Source organism: Scylla paramamosain, chromosome 39, assembly GCF_035594125.1.
Source record: "Scylla paramamosain isolate STU-SP2022 chromosome 39, ASM3559412v1, whole genome shotgun sequence".
In the NCBI taxonomy this organism is placed as follows: Eukaryota; Metazoa; Arthropoda; class Malacostraca; order Decapoda; family Portunidae; genus Scylla; species Scylla paramamosain.
The window spans coordinates 14,327,382-14,349,812 of NC_087189.1; the positions used below are offsets into that span (position 1 = coordinate 14,327,382).

The following is a 22,431-nucleotide window of genomic DNA, read 5'->3' on the forward strand; positions in this document are numbered from 1 at the left end:
AAACATACCTATCCACTCATCTTTTTTTCTCTCCCTCCCTCCCTCCCCCTAGAGAGGTCACATGCTCTACCTCTCCCTCTCTCCCTCCTTCCCTCCCACCTATCCTCTCATTCCTGGAGGTAACGGTGAAGGTGCAACTCCTCCCTCCTTCCCTCCACTTGCTTCCCTCCTCCTCCCTCCCTCTCTCTCTATGTTTGTGTGTCTGTGTGTTCATAACGAGGTGACCCGCTTGAATATGTGCACTCCACCCTCCCACCTGCGCCTGTGTTACCTTGTCATGCGAGGAGGAGGAGGAGGAGGAGGAGGAGGAGGAGGAGGGCGGGGAAGAATAAGAGAGGGAATACAAAAGAATATAAAAGAAGTCCAAACATCAACATACCCTGAGGTCCTTACTAGGCTGTTTGGGTAACTATTCTGCGCTAACCATTAAGGAAACGTACACGATAGCACACAAGAAGGCTCCTCCCCACCCACGCACACTCATCCATCCCTCCAGCCAAAGCTTGCGGGGAAAAATGAAATGGTAACATGTTGTATAGAAAAACCACAGGGAATTTGAAAGGAAAGTAAGAAAGAGTTGAGGTCTACATGTGTTTTTGTTTGTGGTGAAGGTGTGAGTGCGTGATACGAGGAGGAGGAGGTAGAGGAAGAGATATAACGTTAGGGAATACAAAGGAAGAGAAAACAAAGGAAGAAATATCAGCATATCTATTTTCCTTTACAATACTGATTCTGATGAGCTTCACTATCTAATCTATAGACGTAAGATAGTCAAGTCGAAGGCTCCTCCCCACCCGCCTTTCTCTCCCTCCTGCTGTAGCTGCGTCAGGAAAGGAGAAATGTCATCAAGTGTGGAAAATTTGTTGAGAAAATATTTATAGTGATGATATAAAGACTACCACTACTGAACAACAACAACAACAACAACAACAACAACAAAGTAGAAGAAAGAAAGAAAGAAAAGAACGAAAAAAAGGCAAAAAAGAAAGAGAGAAAAGAAAACAAGAACAAGAGGAACAACGAAACAACAAATACAAACAGGCAGAAGAAGAAGAAGAGGAAGAAGAAGAAGAAGAAGAAGAAGAAGAAGAAGAAGAAGAACGAAAGAAAAAGAGAAACAGAAAAAACAAGAGAAAAAAAGAAAGAAAACAAACAAACAAACAAACAACAACAACAACAACAACAACAAAGACACACAGTTCCTCACCTCCCTTCGGCCGGGTGTCAGGGTAGCAGATTCTGAAGAGACCCTTGGTTCTCACTCGATACAAGCCACTCTCATCAAATTCCTGGGGCGAGATGTTGGACACGGAGAGGGAGCCCTGGTGGAGAGAGAGAGAGGGGGAGAGGTGGCGTGTGTGACGAGGGAATAACACGGCAGGTCATGCGAGGGGAGAGAGGGAGAGGGAGAGGGAGAGGGAGAGAAGGGAAGGGAAGGGCAGGTCAAGGGATGAATGTGGAAAGGAAAGGTGGCGGAGAGGTTGGGTCGTTTGGCATGGGTCGTGGTGGTGGTGGTGGTTGTGGTGGTGGTGGTGGTGGTGGTGGTGGTTGTGGTGGTGGTGGTAGTAGTAGTGGTAGTAGTAGTGGTAATAGTAGTAGAAATTCTATAATAACGTAGCAGTGATGGTGGTGGTGGTGGTAGTAGTAGTAGTAGTAGTAGTAGTAGTAGTAGTAGTAAACAGTTTATAGGTAGATAATACATAAAAATTCCTAAGCTAAAAATACAGATACATCAATAAGTAAATTAATCAATAAGAAAAAGAAAATAAAAGTTTAAACAAATTAACAAAAAAAGACTAAAATAGATTTGCATTTCATTTCTTAGAACTAAACAAATAAATAACAACAACAAAAATAAAAATAAATGAATGAATAACAAAAAAGTAAAGAAAAAAAAACACTTAACATCCATTAGAAACATCACTACCAATTAATCCCACGAGACCACCACCACCACCACCACCACCACCACCACCACCGCCACCGCCAGACAGGACACCGCCTCGCCACCAGTGACAATACAGCGACCTTGGAACATGATGAAGGCGACAATATCATAATTACTCCCCGCCTCCCACTACCTCACACACATTGATGCTTGTTCCTGTCTGTCTGTCTGTCTGTCTGTCTGTCTGTCTGTCTGTCTGTATGTATGTATGTCTGTGTGTCTTCCTCTCTCTCTCACACACACACACACACACGTAGAATTTTTTTTTAGATGTTAATTAAGATATATCTAAATTTGATGCTAATTATAGTTTATTATTATCAAAATCAAGTACTGTTTCTATTACTACTACTGTTGCTGCTACTACCACCACCACCACTACTACTACTATTACTACCATCACTACTACTGTTACTACTAAGAACTACTACTATTGACATTAGCTAATATTCTCACTACTTCTACCACTAGCATCACCACCACCACCACCAATAACAGCAACAAAAGCTGCCACAACAACAACAACAGAAACAAGAACCGCCACAACAACAACAACAACAACAACAACAACAACAACAACAGCAGCAGCAGCAGCAGCAGCACCCGCCACCACAACAACATTAATCAGCCACACAGGTATTTAGAATAACGAAAGGTTGAGTTCCATTAACCTTCAAGAGATGTTGCTTCACCTGATCGCTTCCTGTCACCTGTTGAACTCGCTACTACTACTATTACTACTACTACTACTACTACTATCACCACCACCATTTCCACCTAAACCAACTAACGAACAGACAGACAGGCAGACAGACAGACAGACAGACTGACCAACAACGGTGGACGACCAGCTGACCTGGAAGCAGCATGTCGCCAGCACCGTGAGATCAGCTACCTACAGGCTGTACATGCTGCGCAGACTCAGGTCGCTGGGGACGCCGACAGATGAGTTAAGGGGGGTGTACCTCACCTTCATCCTCCCCAAACTCATGTACGCCTCCCCAGCGTGGTCCTCCTCCCTCACACACACTCAACAGCTACAGCTAGAGAGTGTGCAGAAAAGGGCGTGCAGGGTCATCCTTGGCCCTGCATACACCACCTATGAAGAAGCCCTGACCACCCTGAGTCTGTCCAGAATATCCACCAGGCACCGAGAGGCTCTGGAGAAGTTTGGGAAGGGACTACTGCATCATCCGCGTCTCAGAGACATGCTGCCGCCCGACGCGCCTCGCCCTGTCCGTGCCACCAGACACCACAACAAAATAACGCCCCTGAAGGCGCCGCGCACGGACCGGTACAGACTCAGTGCGATTCCCACCATGGTGCGAGCCATCAATCGATAGTATTTCCCTCCTAGATTAGTCTTACCGTTAGGATTAATGTTAAGTTTTTCCCCATCCCCTATGTACATTTTCAGTTTGTCAACTGCCTAAATAATAAACCGTTTATTATTATTATTATTATTATTTATAAATAAATAACTAATAGACTCTCTCTCTCTCTCTCTCTCTCGCAAGACACAGGTTGGTCAACGGCTCTCCGGGATGCGACTTTCACGCCACGAGCTCAGGTGAGGACGGCCAGGCGGCGCCGAGGCAGCACACACGTGAAATTGGAGGCTGTTGAAACCGCGAGAAAGTCCATCTGATGAAAACATGACACGTGAAGAGAACACTGGAGCCGCTATTCAGAAACGCTTGGCTCCCTCACCACGACTGTCTTCAAAGGCCACAGAGATGATCAGCCGGGTTCTCAAGAGTGTTTTTCCTGTTAACATCGTAGAAATCTTGTTAGTCTCTCACTAGATCTGTAAAATCACCCTTAAAAACCCGTATCACTTTACCACCACTATTTTCAAAGGCCACAGATATCACCAGCCGGGTTCTCAAGAGTGTTTCTCCTGTTAATAATGTGGAAATCTTGTTAATCTCTCACTAGAACCGTAAAAACACCCTCAAAAACCAACGTCACCAACCACAGTGAGCCTTTTGAAAGTAGTGGACGTGCAGCCTCGAAGTGTTTCAGCGTATGGCCCTTAGACTGATGTACGCAGGAAAGACTAACCAGCCGAGTCTTGTGGCTATCTTATTCTCATATTTTAGGCAAAGATTACACGATTTTACGAAGTTTCCCAGGTGCTGTCTTAAAATCCGTGACCTTTGTGCTATGTCTGGCAAAATTATCGGTCTAATAGTGTTAAAAGTGTCTAGTTTCGTACGATTTAAAGGGTTAATGATAATGGCGGGATATCTGAATGATGGAGATGTTAATAGAGTTTGTTTTTCGGTGTATTTCGTTCTACTAGTGTTCTCTTTCGTCTCCTGTTGTTAAAATCCTGGAGGGAAAGGTGGGTGGGGAGGAATCTTATCCTTTTCTATCTTAATTCACAACACGTGTTCATTGGCCGTAATTCATTTTGCGCTTATCCTCTTCTGTCTTTATTTATCACATTTATAGATTGTACATACTCGCTTTGTAGTTCTTGGCACGCACAGACATTCAGACAGACAGACAGACAGACAGACAGAGAGAGAGAGAGAGAGAGAGAGAGAGAGAGAGAGAGAGAGAGAGAGAGAGAGAGAGAGAGAGAGAGAGTGTGTGTTTTGTGTTTTCATCATTCAAGCTTATACTGGGAGTTTTCTTGATAGTACGTACTCTCTCTCTCTCTCTCTCTCTCTCTCTCTCTCTCTCTCTCTCTCTCTCTCTCTCTCTCTCTCTCTCTCTCTCTCTCTCTCGATGCAATGAGTCACCACTTACCCAGAACCAGACAGCCGCTGGGAAAAATAATTAAAAGTCAAGAGCATAAATATTTCCTTCCGACTCCTGCACATGAGAGGCACGGGGCAGGGAGATGACGTGGCAGGGGAAACATCTGTGTGCGTCCCTGATTCAGTTCCACGAAAGACGAGAACAGAGTAAGACGTATGTACCACTGCTTTACCTACGCACTCATCATTTTTTCTACTTGGCTTCAGTTACACAGGTTTTTATTCATTTCTTTCTTTTTCTATATTTTTTTTCACTGGTTCCTGGTATTATTTAGTGCCTCTCTCTCTCTCTCTCTCTCTCTCTCTCTCTCTCTCTCTCTCTCTCTCTCTCTCTCTCTCTCTCTCTCTCTCTCTCTCTCTCTCTCTACTTTCAAATGGAACAAAGATGCGTAGGTTAAGAATGGGTCTGATAAAAGCCTCTAAGTGGTACAGGGGATGTAACAAGGGTGACGTCAGCAAAATTCTAAGGATTAGTAATTAGGAAAGAACGAGAAATAATGGGTTCAAGTTTGACATATATTTAACAATGGGATAGGAAGGAATTGGTTTTCAAATAGAGTGGTAGATGACTGGAATGGACTCGGTAGTCAGGTTGTTCGTGCCGAGTCTTTAGGGAGCTTTAAAATATTAGACAAATTTATGAATGGGGATGATAGGTGGAAATCTGTAGGCATGTTTCATACAGGGACTGCCACGTGTGTAGGCCTGATGGCTTCCTGCACCAACCCTTATTTTCTTATGTTATTTCTTGTGTCTTTAAAGGTAAATAAACGTATTCTCATCTCTGTTTTCCTCAGTGATCATGCAGAATTCTTGTTAAACTATCACTGCAGCCATAAACTCATCACTGACAGCCACCATAACAGACAGGACAGCTTGATTAAAAGGAAATGTCAAGAAGGGATGACGAAGTGTTGAAAAATACTGCAGCACACCCAGGCCGACTCAGTGGTATATTGGAGGTAGCAATTAAGAGTGGAGAAATGATATCTTCATCCAGAAATATGTTAAATGTGCCATCATTTCTATTTCTATCCTGGTTACTGACGCTGAGGACTTTGTTCAGGTCACTCTTACTCAGGCCAGCCACACCTGTATGCCTCAGTAAAGGAGATAAACACAGGACAGGAATCATACGTTAAACTTATATCAAACCAATTACGTTACGTTCAAGAGAAGGCTAAAGAAATGAACACGAGCAGCAGGCAACAGTCTCTAACCTAACCTAACTTAACTTCACTACTAACCTATCAGTCATTTCGCCGTCACCAGTAACTCAGAATCATATCATAAACTTAAATCAAAATCAATTATATTACGTTCAAAGGAAGGCTAAAGAAATGAACACGAGCAGCAGGCAAGAGTCTAAACCTAACCAGTAACCTATCACTTCCTTTCACCGTCACCAGTAATTCAGAATCATACCCTAAACTTAAACCAAAACCATTTATATTACGCTCAAGGAACGGCTAAACAAATGAACACGAGCAGTAGGCAAGTCTCTAACCTAACCCAACTTAACCTAACCTAACCTAACTTAACTATCAATCCTTTCACCATCACCAGTAACTTAAAATAATTCCCTAAACTAACATCAAAATAATTTATATTACGCTCAAGGGAAGACAACAACAGGCAACAAACAGAAGCTCTGAAGTTAAGACTACTGCGAGAATTCCTTGATGACGCCAGCAGATAAGAGGAGGAGGTCTGGGGATGCGGAGTGTAGGCTGCTGAGGACGGGAGATATGTCGTAGATAAGCCGCGGGTAGTGTTTGGGAAGGACTAGCACAGGGACGCAATGTTGGCTGTATGAAGACTGTCAGGTAGAGCGGCAGTACATTTAAGCTGTGTGATGATGGAGAGGAGATAAGAAGAAATCGTGCATGCGTGGGTGGTGTACAGTCATCCTGAGGTCCATTAGCTTTCTTGAAGGGGAATGTAGATTGAGCCTTAGCTAGACACACAAACGGGCACACAAATAAGACAGACACGTAGCTAGATAGACACAAAGACAGACACATACCTAACTAGACAGACACACAAACGGACACACACATAAGACAGACACGTAGACAAACAGATACACAAACGAACACACACATAAGACAGACACGTAGACAGACAGACACACAAACGAACACACACATAAGACAGACACGTAGACAGACAGACACACAAACGAACACACACATAAGACAGACACGTAGACAGACAGACACACAAACTGACACACAACTAGACGCAGACACGTAACAAGACAAAAACAAAGACAAACATGTAACTAGACAGACAAACATGTAACTAGACACAGACACATTAACTAGACAGGCCTTAAAATACAGACTCTTAGGTAAACAGACAAACACTAACTAGATACAAACCATTAACTAGACAGAGACATACAGACAGATCCATAAGTAGACAGACGCCTAACTACAGACAGACAGACACACAACTAGTAGAAAGACACATAACTAGACTAAATACACACAGCTTGAGACAGAAGTATGAACAGACAGACAGACACATAGATAACAGAAAACTAGAGACAGACAGACAGAAAGACAGATAACTAAACAGACAGACATGTAGAAAAAGTAAAATTACGTAGATCCATGAGAAACGTACACAAACCATACGTTGAAATACACAGGTGAGTGAATTTCATTTTAATAAACAAATGTTGATGCGTTTCTCTCCTTCCCATCAAAATAAATAAATGTTGGCTAGTTTCTTTTCTATTACCAAACAAATGCTAGTTTCTTTCTCTCCTCACCATTACTAAACAGATGTTCGTTTCTTTCTTTACTCACCATTAATAAAAAATGCTTGTGTCTTTATTTCCTCTCCACTAATAAACATGTTCGTTTTTTCTTTCCAATTAATAAACAGATATTGGTTTCTTTCTTTCCTCCCCATTAATAAATAAATCCTAACTTCTTTATCTTCTCCCCTTACTAAACAGATGCAAACTTATTTCTCTCTTTCCCACTAATAAAACAACATTCAGACGGTTCTCTCCTCCATGGCTGTCAAGTTCGCTTCCTGCCGTCACCCGCTGCATCCTTTATTTCATTAACACCCCGAAGCTTCCTGCCACAGACTGTCCTTCGCCACCCACAACAAAAAATGACAAAAAGCTTTCCGCCAGAGGGTTAGTTTCTTAAAGGTTTCAGATCCGGTTAGGTATAAAGGGAAATACTTACAGCCTTGTGTGGTGCGCTTCTCTGTCTGTCTCTCTCTCTCTCTCTCTCTCTCTCTCTCTCTCTCTCTCTCTCTCTCTCTCTCTCTCTCTCTCTCTCTCTCTCTCTCTCTCTCTCTCTCTCTCTCTCTCTCTCTCTCTCTCTCTCTCTCTATCTATCTATCTTTCTGCGCTTTGTTCCTCGTTATTGTGTGAGGATTTTTTTTTTTATTATTTTTTCGTCCTCACTTTTGCTGATTCCATGACGCGCTGCAGTTTGTGAAGCGAGATGAGTGGAAAGAATTGCCAAAATGTTGAATTGTGTTCCCTCGAGCTAAACTGTGACAGCCACCCTCGACACACACACACACACACACACACACACACACACACACACACACACACACACACACACACACACACACACACACACACACACACACAGGTAGATGTATAGATAGATCGTTTATTGACCACATAGAATACTAGATAACACACACACACACACACACACACACACACACACACACACACAAACACACTAACCCTGCCACTAAGTTTCCATCTCAGAGTAGCAAAGAACACTTGCTTTCCAAACATGAACCATACATAAAAAGACAAACAAGGAACAAGTACTCACAAAAAAAAAATACATAAGAAATGTCACCTTTACGCATTTCAGCTAAAAGATAAAAAATATATATATATATATATATGCTTTTCAATATCATAATTATTTACAACCTATAGTGACGTATCTACAGGTAAATAAACAAGTACAGAGCAAAACAAGAGTTAATTATAAAATTCAGCCAAAAAAAATAATAAATAAATAAATAAATAAAAATACACCACTTTTTTTTTTATCATTATTATTGCAAGCTACAGTGACGCATCTACAGGTAAGTAAAGAAGTACAGGACAAACACAAGACTTCCTTCCGCATCCTGTAACCCAACTGCAGACCTCAACCCCCCGCCCCTTCCCCGCCGCCCCCCGCCACCCACTCCCTCCGCCACGGGGGTCGAGTTTCCTGCAGGGACAGGTCTCGGCCACGTCTGGGAAGGAAGCCGAAATCCTACACTTACTGAAGGATTTCCGTTACCCGACGAGTCCTGTGGCGGCGAGGCGAGACTGGATGGGTGGGAGCGGTGTGTGGGTGTGTGTGGGTGTGTGGACGCGCGGAGAACTATTGAAACACCTGCCAGCACCTCCACTACTTCAATAGGCTCTACTTACATGGGTTTTTAAGGTTTTTATGGTTCCAGTGACAGATTAACATGAGAAACACACTTGAGAACCAGGCTAATCATCTGTGGCCTTTGAAAATAGTCTGGTGAGAGCAGAGCGTGTTTGAATACCAGCCATAGGACAATATTCTGAGTTCTGCCCACACCTCTGCTACTTCAATAGGCTCTAGGTGAAATAACATAGGTTTTTTAAGGGTGTTTTTTTTTTATGGTTCTAGTGGCAGGTTGAGATCTATACAGTGTTAGCAGGAGAAACACTCATGAAAACCTTGCTGATCAGCTCTGTGGCATTGGAAAATAGGAAAATAGTCGTGGTGAGAGAGCGAATAGTCTGAATACGGGGCTGTGTGATGTACTGTGATGTGATGTGGACAGTGCTTTGCTGGTACTACTACTACTACTACTACTACTACTACTACTACTACTACTACTTTTTATCTGTAATGATTTTGATTGCTTTTATTTACTGTTAAGGAATATTTTATCTGTTTTATAATCTTATACTATAGCTAAGGTTTTACACATCATTATAAAAGGTAATTGTTAATGTCTAATATGTTAATTAATAAACACTCACTACGAAATAGAGCCTTTTTTAATTTTTGCTACTACTACTACTACTACTACTACTACTACTAGTACTACCCTCTATTCTATTTGTACTTATATAGCACATTTTTCAGTCCAAGTTCATACGTAACGGTTGCCGTATAGTTGCTGTTTTCTGAGACTGGCGTGCTGGCATTGCGGGTTCCCTCCTGGGGCGCCTAACCAGTAAGAACCACCACCACCACCACCACCACCACATCTCGTGTCACGTAATTCATGCCAAATCGTTTAGGCCGCAATATCGAGTTTTATTTTATTTTTTTTATTATTATTATGAATGTAGTTAGAGTTTATTAAAAAAGGAGTTTATTGTAGGATAGATGAGACTGTGGAGACCATAGGCGAACGCAGAATGGTGCTTCTAAAAAAAAAAGTTATATTCTGCCTTGTTACAGATTATCGATGCTAGTTTCTTTCTCCCATTAATAAACAGATGCTCGTTTCTTTCCTTCCTTATCACTAAACAGAATAAATGACAGGAGGTAAGTTGAAAATAGTTGTCATACTTAACGACTACTAATTACTTAACTACTACTACTATTACTACTATCGCTACTAATACCATTACTACTATTACTACCACCACTACTACTACTATTACTATTACTACTACTGTGGTTACGAGACAAATGGGAGTTCCTTTCTTTGCGGATACAAGATAGTTACCGTTGTTGCCATATAAGGGAATAAGTAATTAAAGGAAGGAAAGGTAACCGAGGAGTGGGTATCCTTGTATATTCTACTACTACTACTACTACTACTACTACTACTACTACTACTACTACTACTGGAAGGATTAATGTCTTGTATCCGTGAGGGAATTAACCATTACCATCGCTGCACTGCTATGATGGTTCAAAATTTAATAAAAAATGGCCAAAGTAGGTCGTTTAGAATGGTCCGAGTTTGCTGAGATGACGGTCCGAGTTGGTATTTAGGTTGGTACTACTACTACTACTACTACTACTACTACTACTACTACTACTACTACTACTACTACTAAACTGTTGACATTAGTTTTTGCTACTGTCACTGCTTCTATTCGTACTACACTCGTATCTTTTGTAATACCTGATACAAAACCACACACACACACACACACACACACACACACACACACACACACTACTGTAGGTTTAAATGGCACTACGTAAGCTTATTCTCGTGATATAACAACCAAACCATTGTCAACAGTTAATCTTTGCTCTACTTCCTTCTACCACCAACTGAAGAACAAGAATAACAAGAATAAGAAGGGGAATAACAAGAACAAATACGTGAAAAAATGGAACAAGAAGAACAAAGACGAATAAAAACAACAGCAGCAACACAACCATCACAACCACAACTTATAATTTCCCATCCCAACAATTAGGCCTCTCTACCTTTGCAAACATTCTAACCCCACACACACACATACACACACACACACACACACACGAAACATTTTCAAGACCCCTTCATGAGTGCTTGCGTTTCCGGGTGCATGCGTGTGTGTGTGCGTGTGTTAAGGGAGGGGGAAGGTGGGGAGGGTGTTCTAGGGGGTGAGGGAGGGGGTGCGGGCGGGAATGGGCGTGGAGGAGGCCGTGTGTGGGTTGGGGCGACTTGGGGGAGGGAAAGAGGGAGAGGGACGAAGGGCCGCCGCCACCACCACCACCACCACCACCGCCTTTCTTCTCACCTCTATCGCAATCCTGTTCACGTTGATGTACTGCCAGTTGTCTGTGCCGAACGCGATGGCCAGCAGCGCCACAGACACCACGGCGCATATCGTCGCCAGGGACAGCGTGATTGCCGAACAAGGCATTATTGTGGAGAGATCAACACCCGAGCCAGCAGCACCGACGGCCTGTCACCCTCACTTCACTGAGTCTCACAGGGAACTGAGGGTCGCGGGCTCCAGCACCTCGCACCTGCCCGCCAGGGGGAGGAGCGATGAAGGGGGGCGCCACCTTATCTCATGTCTCTATTTCATCTTGTGTTTCTTGATGTTATCGGCAAAAGAAATGTATAAGTGAGTGTTATTTCTAATCGTCTCGGTATTAATGGGAAGCGTGCGGCGTTGTGTTGTCAGACGTGAGTTATTTCAAGTGTTTACATAGTGAGGTGACGGAGTCCCGCCCTGCACAGCTCCACCTGCTGCCTGCGGCGACTGACCAAAACATTCTTAAGACTGACTGCGCATTCTCTAAGAAAACGGAATGTTCGTCTCACGAGGCCGCTTCCAGAGTACATGCTAATCCACAAAACAAACACGAATGTACACCTGGATCAGTGTTGGGGCGTTTAAGTCTTTTATTTAACACATTTCCAGAGTCTATCATCACACAGAGTCGATGACCTTCGCAATTTAGGTTACGCCTCGTCCTCCTCCCCCCCCGCGCTCCGCCTCCACCACCCCCGGGCTGGGAAGAGAGTCCTGGTAATAAGGCCCATAATCCCACTCTCTCGCCCGCACGCCCACATTCCTCCGCATCACCGCAGAGGAATTGTGTTCAAGCAGGAAGCGTTGAGGAAAGGATCAAACCAAACGGAACTCCTCTCACACACACACACACACACTTCCACACACCTGCCCGCGGAAACTAATTAACGGACAGGTTGGGGTGAAGGCTGAAACTCCGGTGGTGTTAAATTACTCGTTTATTGAGAGGTGCGTTCATTCATTATCAAAGTCAGCAATCAGATCTCGTTCTTTCGTACCGTATACATTGAGAAAAAAGAAAAAAAATACGTACTTGTATATCGGGCGTATAGTTTAACAATAATATGATAATAATAACAAATCTGCAATCATAATACAAATAACAGCACTGAATACCATATCAATAATAATGCACAAGAAAAGAATCACAAAAAAAAAAACTTAAAAATCTTGCTTATATAACAAATACCTTCACCTGCCGCTGGTTCCTCCACTCAGCTCTTGACCGTAAAACAATAACACTATTCATTTTACCGAGTCTTGGTAAACGCTGTGACATGAATGGTAAGATTATACACCCATGACGAGAGAGAGAGAGAGAGAGAGAGAGAGAGAGAGAGAGAGAGAGAGACGCCTTATTATGCTATTTCGTGTATGTATCGTCACCTTAATCTACTGGTAAGTGATAGGAGGTCCTGGAGAGAGAGAGAGAGAGAGAGAGAGAGAGAGAGAGAGAGAGAGAGAGAGAGAGAGAGAGAGAGAGAGAGAGAGAGAGATTTCACTATAGTTCCAAGTATGTTAATTTATCACACCAGGGCACGTCTCTCTCTCTCTCTCTCTCTCTCTCTCTCTCTCTCTCTCTCTCTCTCTCTCTCTCTCTCTCTCTCTCTCTCTCTCTCCACATAACATTATAATATATATAAACATTACCAATACTGATATAAATGGCAAGAAATCAGTGACTAAAACTGAGTGCATAGTTGGTTACAAAAAGTATCGATATAAAGGGCAAGATTTAAAGTATCCTAGAATGTGATAGAGCTTTGAGAGACACAGGAAGCTCTAGTGTTGGTGCAGGGTGTAGTAGAGCTTATATATTTATACTAGAAGCTCTATAACGTGTGTGTGTGTGTGTGTGTGTGTGTGTGTGTGTGTGTGTGTGTGTGTGTGTGTGTGTGTGTGTGTGTGTGTGTGTGTTGAGGTAATTATCAGCGCTGGAAGAGTTGATATACTAATACATACGTACGTACATCCCCTACACAATTTTTTATACACTGAAATATACACACATACATATCACAGTTATGTTTTTCTTATCTTTATGCCAGTCAAATGTATGTATACAGGCACCAGGCAGGGATGTATATGTGTATGCTGGGGCACACACACACACACACACACACACACACACACACACACACACACACACACACACACACACACTTACTTTATCTGGGAGTGAAAAGGTTAACTCAACTAAATAATAATAATAATAATAATAATAATAATAATAATAATAATAATAATAATAATAATAATAATAATAATGACATTTTATCATTATAATTTCTACAAGGCATTCATTTGGACAGACAGACAGTCATTTCCAATTTTCCTATCCAGTATTCGAGTTTTTTAATTCATCTATTTCTTTGTCATTTTTCTTTTCTTTTTCATGTTTCCTCTTTCCATTCTTAAATCTCTTTATTTTCCCATTTCCATTTCTTAAGTTTCCTTCACCTTTCGAATATTTTTTTTCTTGAATAGTTTCCTTCAAGGTTTTTTCTTTTTATTACTTATTTCCTCATTCTCTATTCTTCAATTTCCTTCTGTGATTTTTGTTTGACTTTCTTTAATATTTTCTCCTCAGCTTCTCTTCATTCCTTTCTCATATTTTTTCCTCACATTATTTTATTTCTCCAAATTTTCCTGGTTTTCCCCTCAGCTTTTCCACTTGTCAGTTTCTTTTTATTTTCCTTCTTGGCTTTTCTTCATTTCTCTCTCAATTTTTTTTCTCTGACATCAGGCCTTTCCATAAGTTTTTTTTTTTTCACTTCTCAAGTTTTTACATATTATTAATTTTTCATTCCTCATCCCAGGTTTACTTATCTTTTCATTTCTGAGATCTTTCACATATAATTTTTTTTTTTCTTAACTATCTCAAATTTTCCTCAAGTATCTTCTCTGCATTATACATTCACCTTCCTTCCTACCATTGTGCATTCCAACACAAGTCACATATACTCTAATACCAAAAATAAATAAATAAATAAATAAATACAATTAAAGCTTAAATGAGATTTTTTTTGACCCCTGAATGACAAAAAAGACAAATTTTCTGCATGTGAATGTTTTTTTGTTTGTTTTTTACTCATAACCTCAATTTTTCTTCATGTTTGCATTACATATTCTTTTCCTTACCACCACCACTGTATATTCCAACAAAATCATGCAAATACAAATATCTTTGACCCTCTGAATGACATAACAAGACAAATTTTCTGCACATTAATTACTTTTTCTATTCCTCATCTCAGTTTTTCCTCATCTTTACATTACAGTTTTTTTCCTTACCAGCACTCTATATTCCAACACATATACTCTTAATACCATGAAAAAGCTTAAATGACATAACAAGATAAATTTTCTGCCCATTAATGACTTTTTTATTCCTCTTCTCAATTCCTCATCTTCTCTGCATTACACATTTTTCACATATACTCTAATACCAAAAAAAGTGAATTAAAACAACCTTTGACCCCTGCATGACATAACAAGACTATATATTAATGGGATGCTGTTGATGCTGCAAAGAAAAACTTGGCTCTTCATTTTGACATTTTTTTTCTAGAGAGCATTCAAGATATTTCAAATTAATCATAGTTTTGGTGGATTACAAGAGCATATTTCTTCCCTGGAGCATCTGCATAACTCTCTCTCTCTCTCTCTCTCTAAAATTAATACATAACCTGATGAGAATACAGATATGTAGTATAAATATGTATCTTTGGTCTACAGAATATTACTACAGCAATACTTTCCATACACAGAAATATACAAATAAAGTTTACATATTATCTACAAGTGTGTGTGTGTGTGTGTGTGTGTGTGTGTGTGTGTGTGTGTGTGTGTGTGTGTGTGTGTGTGTGTGTGTGTGTGTGTGTGTGTGTGTGTGTGTGTGTGTGTGTGTGTATGGAAGACAAGATGCATATGCAAGAGAGGCTGCCGTGCTGATACACACTCCTACACTGTTGCAGGAGAGAACCAGGAAGTTACAAAGTGCACATTGCCCCACTACACACTGCACAGCCTCTCAGTTATGTGCCATTGACATATATGCGTTCACTGGCATTCTTTCATTTTTTTTTTACTTCAATTTTTGGGGCTGGCACTTGAGTTGGTCTTGGTCTTGGCCAGTGTCTCTTTTACATTAAAAAAAAATAAATAAAATAAAAAAATAAAAAAATGCAGTAACAGATCTTTTCAATTTTATCTGTGTTTTATTTCTGCCTTATAATTGTGTATTTATTTTCCTTACTATTGTACCTTACTAATCTCATTCATCTATACATATATGCATTCACATACTGCATACAATAGCTGGTCTTTTCAATATACCTTTGTTTTTTTCCCTATTTATTTCTGCCTTATAAACAACTATGTATTTATTCTGCTTACTCTACTGTACTTTACTAATCTCATTTATACATTTCTGTCTATACATTTCTCTTCCCTTCACTTTATGTTTTCATTCACAAAACAAGGTCTTTTTTTTTTAATGTCCCAGTTGAAATTTCCTTTCCTTTTCTTTACACTCTCTTTTATCAGTCTATATTTTTTTTATCTCTCTTCATCTCACCTTTATCTATTTCCCAAACACTTCACCTCAATCTTTCTATTTCCTAACATATTATCTACCTTCACCTCAGTCTATCTACTTCCTTATACATTTTTTTCTTTCTTTTTATATCATGCTAGTCTAGTTTTTCCATTACTCTTCATATTCTCTAATAATCTTTCAGCTTGAATCAGTTTAAAATATATATTCCTTACATAAAGTACGGTATTAACCACTGCAACACCTACACTAGTCTCTTTTTCAGTCCTTTCTTCTATATATTCATCACTGTATTAGCCACACCTGTCTCTTTTTCAGTTCTTCCCTCTATGTATAAATCTCATTCTATCTACACAGCCAATTGAGAGGTCTGTGTATATACATTTCTCTATTCATATGTATTCTTTTGCATCCATCCTCCTTACTGGATTCTTCAGGACCCCTGCCAGCTCTTCACAATAGGATAAAAGTAGTGGAGTACCTTTCCAATGCCTTATCAACAGCTGTACATTTTTTTCCAATTACATAGTGTTGCTGCCTTACATCTGATATCACACACACATCACCTGTACATGTGTCATAAACTCCCCTTCAAAATAACAATAAAAGGAAGGTACAATTTTCCTTAAGCTCATCATTACAAATTCACATAAAATTAATCATTCATGCCCACCTAAATCTTAGTAGGTCTTTAAATTATCATAAACATATAAGAATTAAACACAAGATTCATACAGGGCACAAAATTCAGAGTGTGCACAAGAACAAAAGACGAAACACACACATAACAAACTGTCAATGTATCACACACACACACACACACACACACACACACACACACACACACACACACACACACTTATTACAATTACCATACTAAGTCACCTACAGCTACTTTGAGCAACAGTGCATGACATGAGGTGGAAGAACAGAGGTGTGTGAGGTGTGGGGTGAGGAACAATACTTGTGTGACGCCGCCTTAGACTGTCTGTGGCAAGAAGCAATGTTGTGACTGTTTGCATGCACTCCCCTCCTGCTGGGAAAGGACGAGGAGGTGTGTGACTATATATGATTGTTAACCCTTCCATTGCTATAATCTTCCCTTGTTTTCCATGAAAGTATTGTAAAAATTATTTGCATTAATATAGAAAAAAAGAGATGGGTAAATTTAGTCTTTTCTAGCTATTTAACAATTTAAGAGGCTACAGCATATAAGTAACTGTCTAAAAAGTCACAGGTGGATTTAGGAAAATATTTGTCCTGCAATGAAAGGGTTACGGTATTCACTGATGCCTGTGGGGAATGAGAACTGTGTAGTGAGATGAATAAGTGAAAGAATGAAGTGTGCATTTCACATTGGTTTAAAGAGATTGCTAAGTGATGCCATGAGCTTGACTTGATGATGAGTTACACAACCTTGACCCACACACACACACACACACACACACACACACACACACACACACACACACACATTCATATACACAATCTGATCTCAATCATCTTTATAACTAAATCACAGAGTAAAGCTGAATATTGTAAACAGCAATATGTCACAGCAAAAGCATATCTAGCCTTATGTTATTTGTGGTAGTAGTAGTAGTAGTAGTAGTAGTAGTAGTAGTAGTAGTAGTAGTAGTAGTAGTAGTAGTAGTAGTAGTAGTAGTAGTAGTAGTAGTAGTAGTGGTAGTGGTAGTGGTATTATTATTATTAGTAGTAGTAGTAGTAGTTGTAGTAGTAGTCATGCACAACACCAATATTGTCAGAAATATAATACTGAGGTGCAATGGTGAGAGTTTTATCTATATTCAGGGAAAGAAAAAGTAGAAGCACCAATACAGAAGAGGCAACAGAGAGCTGCTCATTACAGTGCACTGAGGCAACACTCTCCCCACCATGCACATGAGAGGTATCTACAAATTATGCTTATGTTCAATGAGAAAGTCAGGGAGGAAGTGAGGGAAGAATGTGTTAGGAAGACCATGACTTTCCACCACACTAAGGATTATACTGTACATTCCCTCAGCTAAATCTTCCCCCTTGAACAGTCTACCCATAAGATTTTCCATAGATAATTCATTGATAAGTTACGTTAGGGAGAGAATCGTTGTAGGAAGTGAGGGAAGAATGTGGTAGTGTTACTTTTCACAACACTAAGGAATAAACTGTACTTTCCCTTCATTCCACCCATAAGACTCCCCGTAGATAATTCCACGATAAATTAAATATTAGGTTACGAATTTAATACAAAAGGAACCAATTCATGTGGGATCTTCAGGGGTGGAATTCCCTTAAAAAAAATAGCGTGTACATTGCCTCAGATAAATCTTCCCCCATTGAGCATTCCACCCACAAGATTCCCCAAATATAATTCCACGGTAAATTGTATATTAGGTTACGAACTTAATACAGAAGGAATTAATTGATGAGGGATCTTCATGGGTGGAAGTGACTTAAAAATAAGATTGTGCTACCTTGAGGTGAATAAAGAATGTGTTATGGGGTGGATTAACAGTCAAGCAATCCACAGTACCATCTGATAAGTCCCAAACAGTCCACTACACCACTTAACGCTATATTACTTAACCGTAAAAATTTACTTAACTGTAAAAATTGTTTGGATGGACACACAGCAGAGAAAAGAGGGAAAACATTAGGTTAATATTGCCTTTTTACACCGGAAAAATAGTTATGAAGCGTCTAAAAAAGGTTAGAGGCAATGAAGCAGAAGATTTGTGTACAGGAGCAGTGAAAGGGTTAAATCACAGGTCTGAAAAACCTCATCTGGACAAGAATTACCTGCAATTATACTCTTTTCATTGCATTCCCCTGAATTCTATCTAACTTAAACTGGCAGGATAAAAGTGCTGATATACTGCTCTACATTACAGCATACCCTCTCCACTCCCACAGACACTTTACAATAGGAACATAAAGACGAAGGAATGCATTCACTGCTATCATTCGCTTCTGCGCCTTGAGGTGTAGCTGGGCAGGCTGGCGGGCTATCTGTTGAACTTAAATAGACTCTTCTTGGTTGTCTTAGACTTTGGAGGCTGTAGAGAGAGGAAGAGAGGGTGTATAAGTGACTTGTGATATAAGATTACATAGATTCATTGGTTCTTACAAGGTTATTTAATGTTATTAGAAGGCTGAACTGAATTGCTAGCATCAAGAAAAGAGTAATATGATTTGAGGTTTGAAGAGGGAGGGAAAGATGAAGTAAATGAATAAACACAATGAAGAGGAGGAGGAAAAGAAAGTAGGACTATGTTTAGGAATGAAGGAATGGGAAAACAAGAAGAAATAAGTTAATAAAAGAGACAAAAGATGAAAGAGAGTAAAAATGAAGACTGACTGATGTTATTAAGGAATGACAGAATGGGAAAAGAAATAAGAAATGAGGGGAATAGGATAAACAAAAGATGAAAGAGATAAAAAAAAAATGAGGACTGACTACCACTGTTTAAAAATGAAAGAATGGAGAAAAAGAAATAAGAAATAAAGGATAGACAAGAGATGAAAGAGAGGTAAAATGAGGACTAACTGCCACTGTCTTGCATCAAAACTTACCATCAACTTGTTGCCGAGAAGTAGCCTTGCCTTCTCCTCTTCGTTAGGGGCTGCTGCATCATCGGATCTCAAGTGTGCTATCTTCAGCTTGTGTCTGATGGCCTGCAATGGAAGGCATGCAGGGAAAACAGTGGGTTAAGATCAGGTTTCAAGAGGGACTGAGGGATTGATGTGATGGCTGGGGATATGTATCAATTAGCATTTCATTTTACCAACTCCTCTCCTCTAACTGACTGTCTACAGCCTCTCTCTCATTGCTGCAGTGTTGTATCTCTTGTTATCTTCAACTGGTATTTTCACATTAACTGATCTTCTGATCTTGTTAGCTCCATGTCTCTCCTCCTCCCATGGCCTCACTGCACAAGACTTTTTCCTTCTCTCATCCCTATTCTGTCCACCTTTCTAATGCACGAGTTAACCAGTATTCTCAGTCATTCATGCCTTTTCTAATAAACTCTGGAACTCCCTGCCTGCTTCTATATTTCCTCCTTCCTATGACTTGAACTCTTTCAAGAGGGAGGTTTCAAGACACTTATTCTGCAATTTTGGATGATCCTTTTGAACTTTCTTTTGAGACTGGCACCTCAATGGGCCTTTTTTTCTCCATTCTTTTTGTCAACCTTGGCCAATGCCCCTCTTACATGAAAGATAAATTAATATTAAAATCAACAGCAGCCATGCAAATAAGCACCTGGGAGAGGAGGGCAGTCTTGGAGTCCTGCTTGATGGCCATGAGGAAGTCCAGCCAAGTCCAGGTGACATTGTGGTACTCCAGGGTGGGGATGACCAGCCGCACCATGGTCACGTCCTCCAGGTTCTTCTCCTTCTTGCCCTTGTAGCTCAACTTGACGGGCAGTTCAGGGATCTTGATGTACACGAAGAGCTTGTTCTGCTCAGCGCGTTGCTGTGATGAGGAGAGATGCAGGGGATGAGAGAACATAGGCAAGGGCAGTGAAAGAGAAACACCTTCACTCTGCCTTGATTGTGAATCTCTAAAAACTGAAAAATTAAACTAAATGATGTACCATTGAACCATAAACACACACACACACACACACACACACCTTCATAATCTCCACATCATCTTTGTCTTGAAGTGAGACATAAAAGTTGGATTCCTTGTGTGATTTCCTCAGAGATGCTTGTTTCTTGCTGCCACGTGTGCTTGGGTCTGTTGAGTACAAAAAAAAAAAGTGTGTTATACTTTATACTTAAAAAGAAAACACATATACATACAATAAGAGTAATAGTAATGCTACACAGATAATGAATAAGATATGTACAATCTCTCCTATATACATGTATCCCTCTGTACATCCTCCAGATATGAATATTAAATAAATCTTCTTAACATCCACATTTACCTGACCTCAGCACACACAAGCCAGGTAGAGAGGAGGACAATCTAGTGCAATAATAAAAATAATAACAACAACTAGAATGTGATAGAAATAGATTAAAAGTATGCAAGGAGTGTGGAAAGGACAGGAGGGGACAAAGGGCTTGATACATTAGTAGAATATGATAGAAATAGATGAAAAAAGAAAAAAAAAACATGTAAGGAGTGTGGGAGGGATAGATGAGAGCAGAAGGATAAATGCAACAGTAGAATGTAATAGAAATAGATTAAAAAAGGCATGAAGAAAATAAGAATAACAGGATAATAATTAGACTAGACTTCTGACCTTTTGACCTTTTTTGGGAGACGGACACCTCACTGTTCTTTATTTATTTACCTTATTTATTCACTTTATTTATCATTTTACTTTTTACTTATTTTGTCACCCTTGGCCAGTAGCTCCCTTACATAAGCAAGCAAGTCAATAAGAAGGTACAGCAATGCCTTACTTTCTTTACCACCTTCTCCACAGACTTACTGGTGCCAACTTCCCTGCCTGAAAACTCCTCCTCTGTGGCATTGTCCGGGAAACAGAACTTCATCATTGTCTTGAAAAACTGGTACGTCAGGGCTGCAGGGGAACAAAAAGGGGAGTTAAAAACATAAGAAAATAAGGGTTGGTGCAGGAAGCCATCAAGCCTACATGTGGCAGTCCCTATATGAAGCAAGCCTGCCTATTTCCACTTAGCATTTCCATTTATATATTTATCTAATCTTCTTTTAAAGCTCTGTAATATCAGAAAATGGGTATAATGAAGGGAGGGCCAAGTTATTAGTGCTCAGAGGGAATACAATGACATGGTATAACAGAAAAACAGGATGGCAAGACTTGACTCACCAATGTTCAGAGGCACAACATTGATCTCAAAGTGTTCAATGATGGATATTCCACCACACGGAGGCTTCTCGCGGCAATAGATTCGTAGCGTCCTCTGAAAGAAGACAAGACCCATTATTTGACAGATCACTAACTAAACAATTCCCAAAATCTAGTCTTATCAATTGTCCCTTCAAACAAAATAATTGAGTAAACAAAACATTCCAAAAAAGCCTTCTAGATCAATAATTTAACAAAGCACTATAAAACCCTAGTAAGTCTCATCAGCATACCCCTGTGAAACAAGACAATCCCACCTGGCGGTCCACAGGCATGTTGGCCTGCAGCTCTGAGGGCATAAGAACCTCCTGGTAGGGCTGGTTGGGGAGCAGGTTCCTCATGGTGATGTAGCCCAACTCCAGCAGGTGCTCCCCACTGTCATCTGCATTGGTCTTCTTGGTGTACCTGATCACAGAGGGAGAGATGGGGCGGCTGGATTTGAAGAGGTGTAGATTTACTCTTAGCTTGATATTCAGTTCAATTTTGGCTTGACAAAGGGGGCAACAGAATTTTAATGACCATAGATCTACTCTTAGTTTAGCTTGAAATATTCTTGTGGC

The 22,431-nt window shown here is 40.3% G+C and overlaps 2 protein-coding genes across 3 annotated transcripts in view; both read right to left on the reverse strand.

Moving 5' to 3' along the window:
- The window catches only part of LOC135092266 (uncharacterized), a 53,155-nt gene extending 41,504 nt beyond the window's left edge, over window positions 1-11,651 (reverse strand). Inside the window, exons 1-2 of one of the 2 annotated variants that reach the window (XM_063990700.1) lie at window positions 11,441-11,651; window positions 1,208-1,322 (exon numbers count right to left, since the gene is read on the reverse strand). In XM_063990700.1, coding sequence (XP_063846770.1) covers window positions 1,208-1,322; window positions 11,441-11,566 — 241 coding nt within the window. In that variant the 5' untranslated portion in view covers window positions 11,567-11,651. The remainder of the gene's footprint in view (window positions 1-1,207; window positions 1,323-11,440) is intronic. The other variant, XM_063990699.1, reaches the window with a different exon arrangement.
- Window positions 11,652-12,384: 733 nt separating this feature from the next.
- Window positions 12,385-22,431, reverse strand: part of LOC135092269 (protein hobbit-like) — a 42,859-nt gene continuing 32,812 nt past the window's right edge. Inside the window, exons 42-48 of the mRNA XM_063990701.1 lie at window positions 22,129-22,276; window positions 21,833-21,926; window positions 21,473-21,565; window positions 20,660-20,766; window positions 20,287-20,499; window positions 19,596-19,697; window positions 12,385-19,078 (exon numbers count right to left, since the gene is read on the reverse strand). Of these exons, the coding sequence (XP_063846771.1) occupies window positions 19,028-19,078; window positions 19,596-19,697; window positions 20,287-20,499; window positions 20,660-20,766; window positions 21,473-21,565; window positions 21,833-21,926; window positions 22,129-22,276 (808 nt within the window). The 3' untranslated portion in view covers window positions 12,385-19,027. The remainder of the gene's footprint in view (window positions 19,079-19,595; window positions 19,698-20,286; window positions 20,500-20,659; window positions 20,767-21,472; window positions 21,566-21,832; window positions 21,927-22,128; window positions 22,277-22,431) is intronic.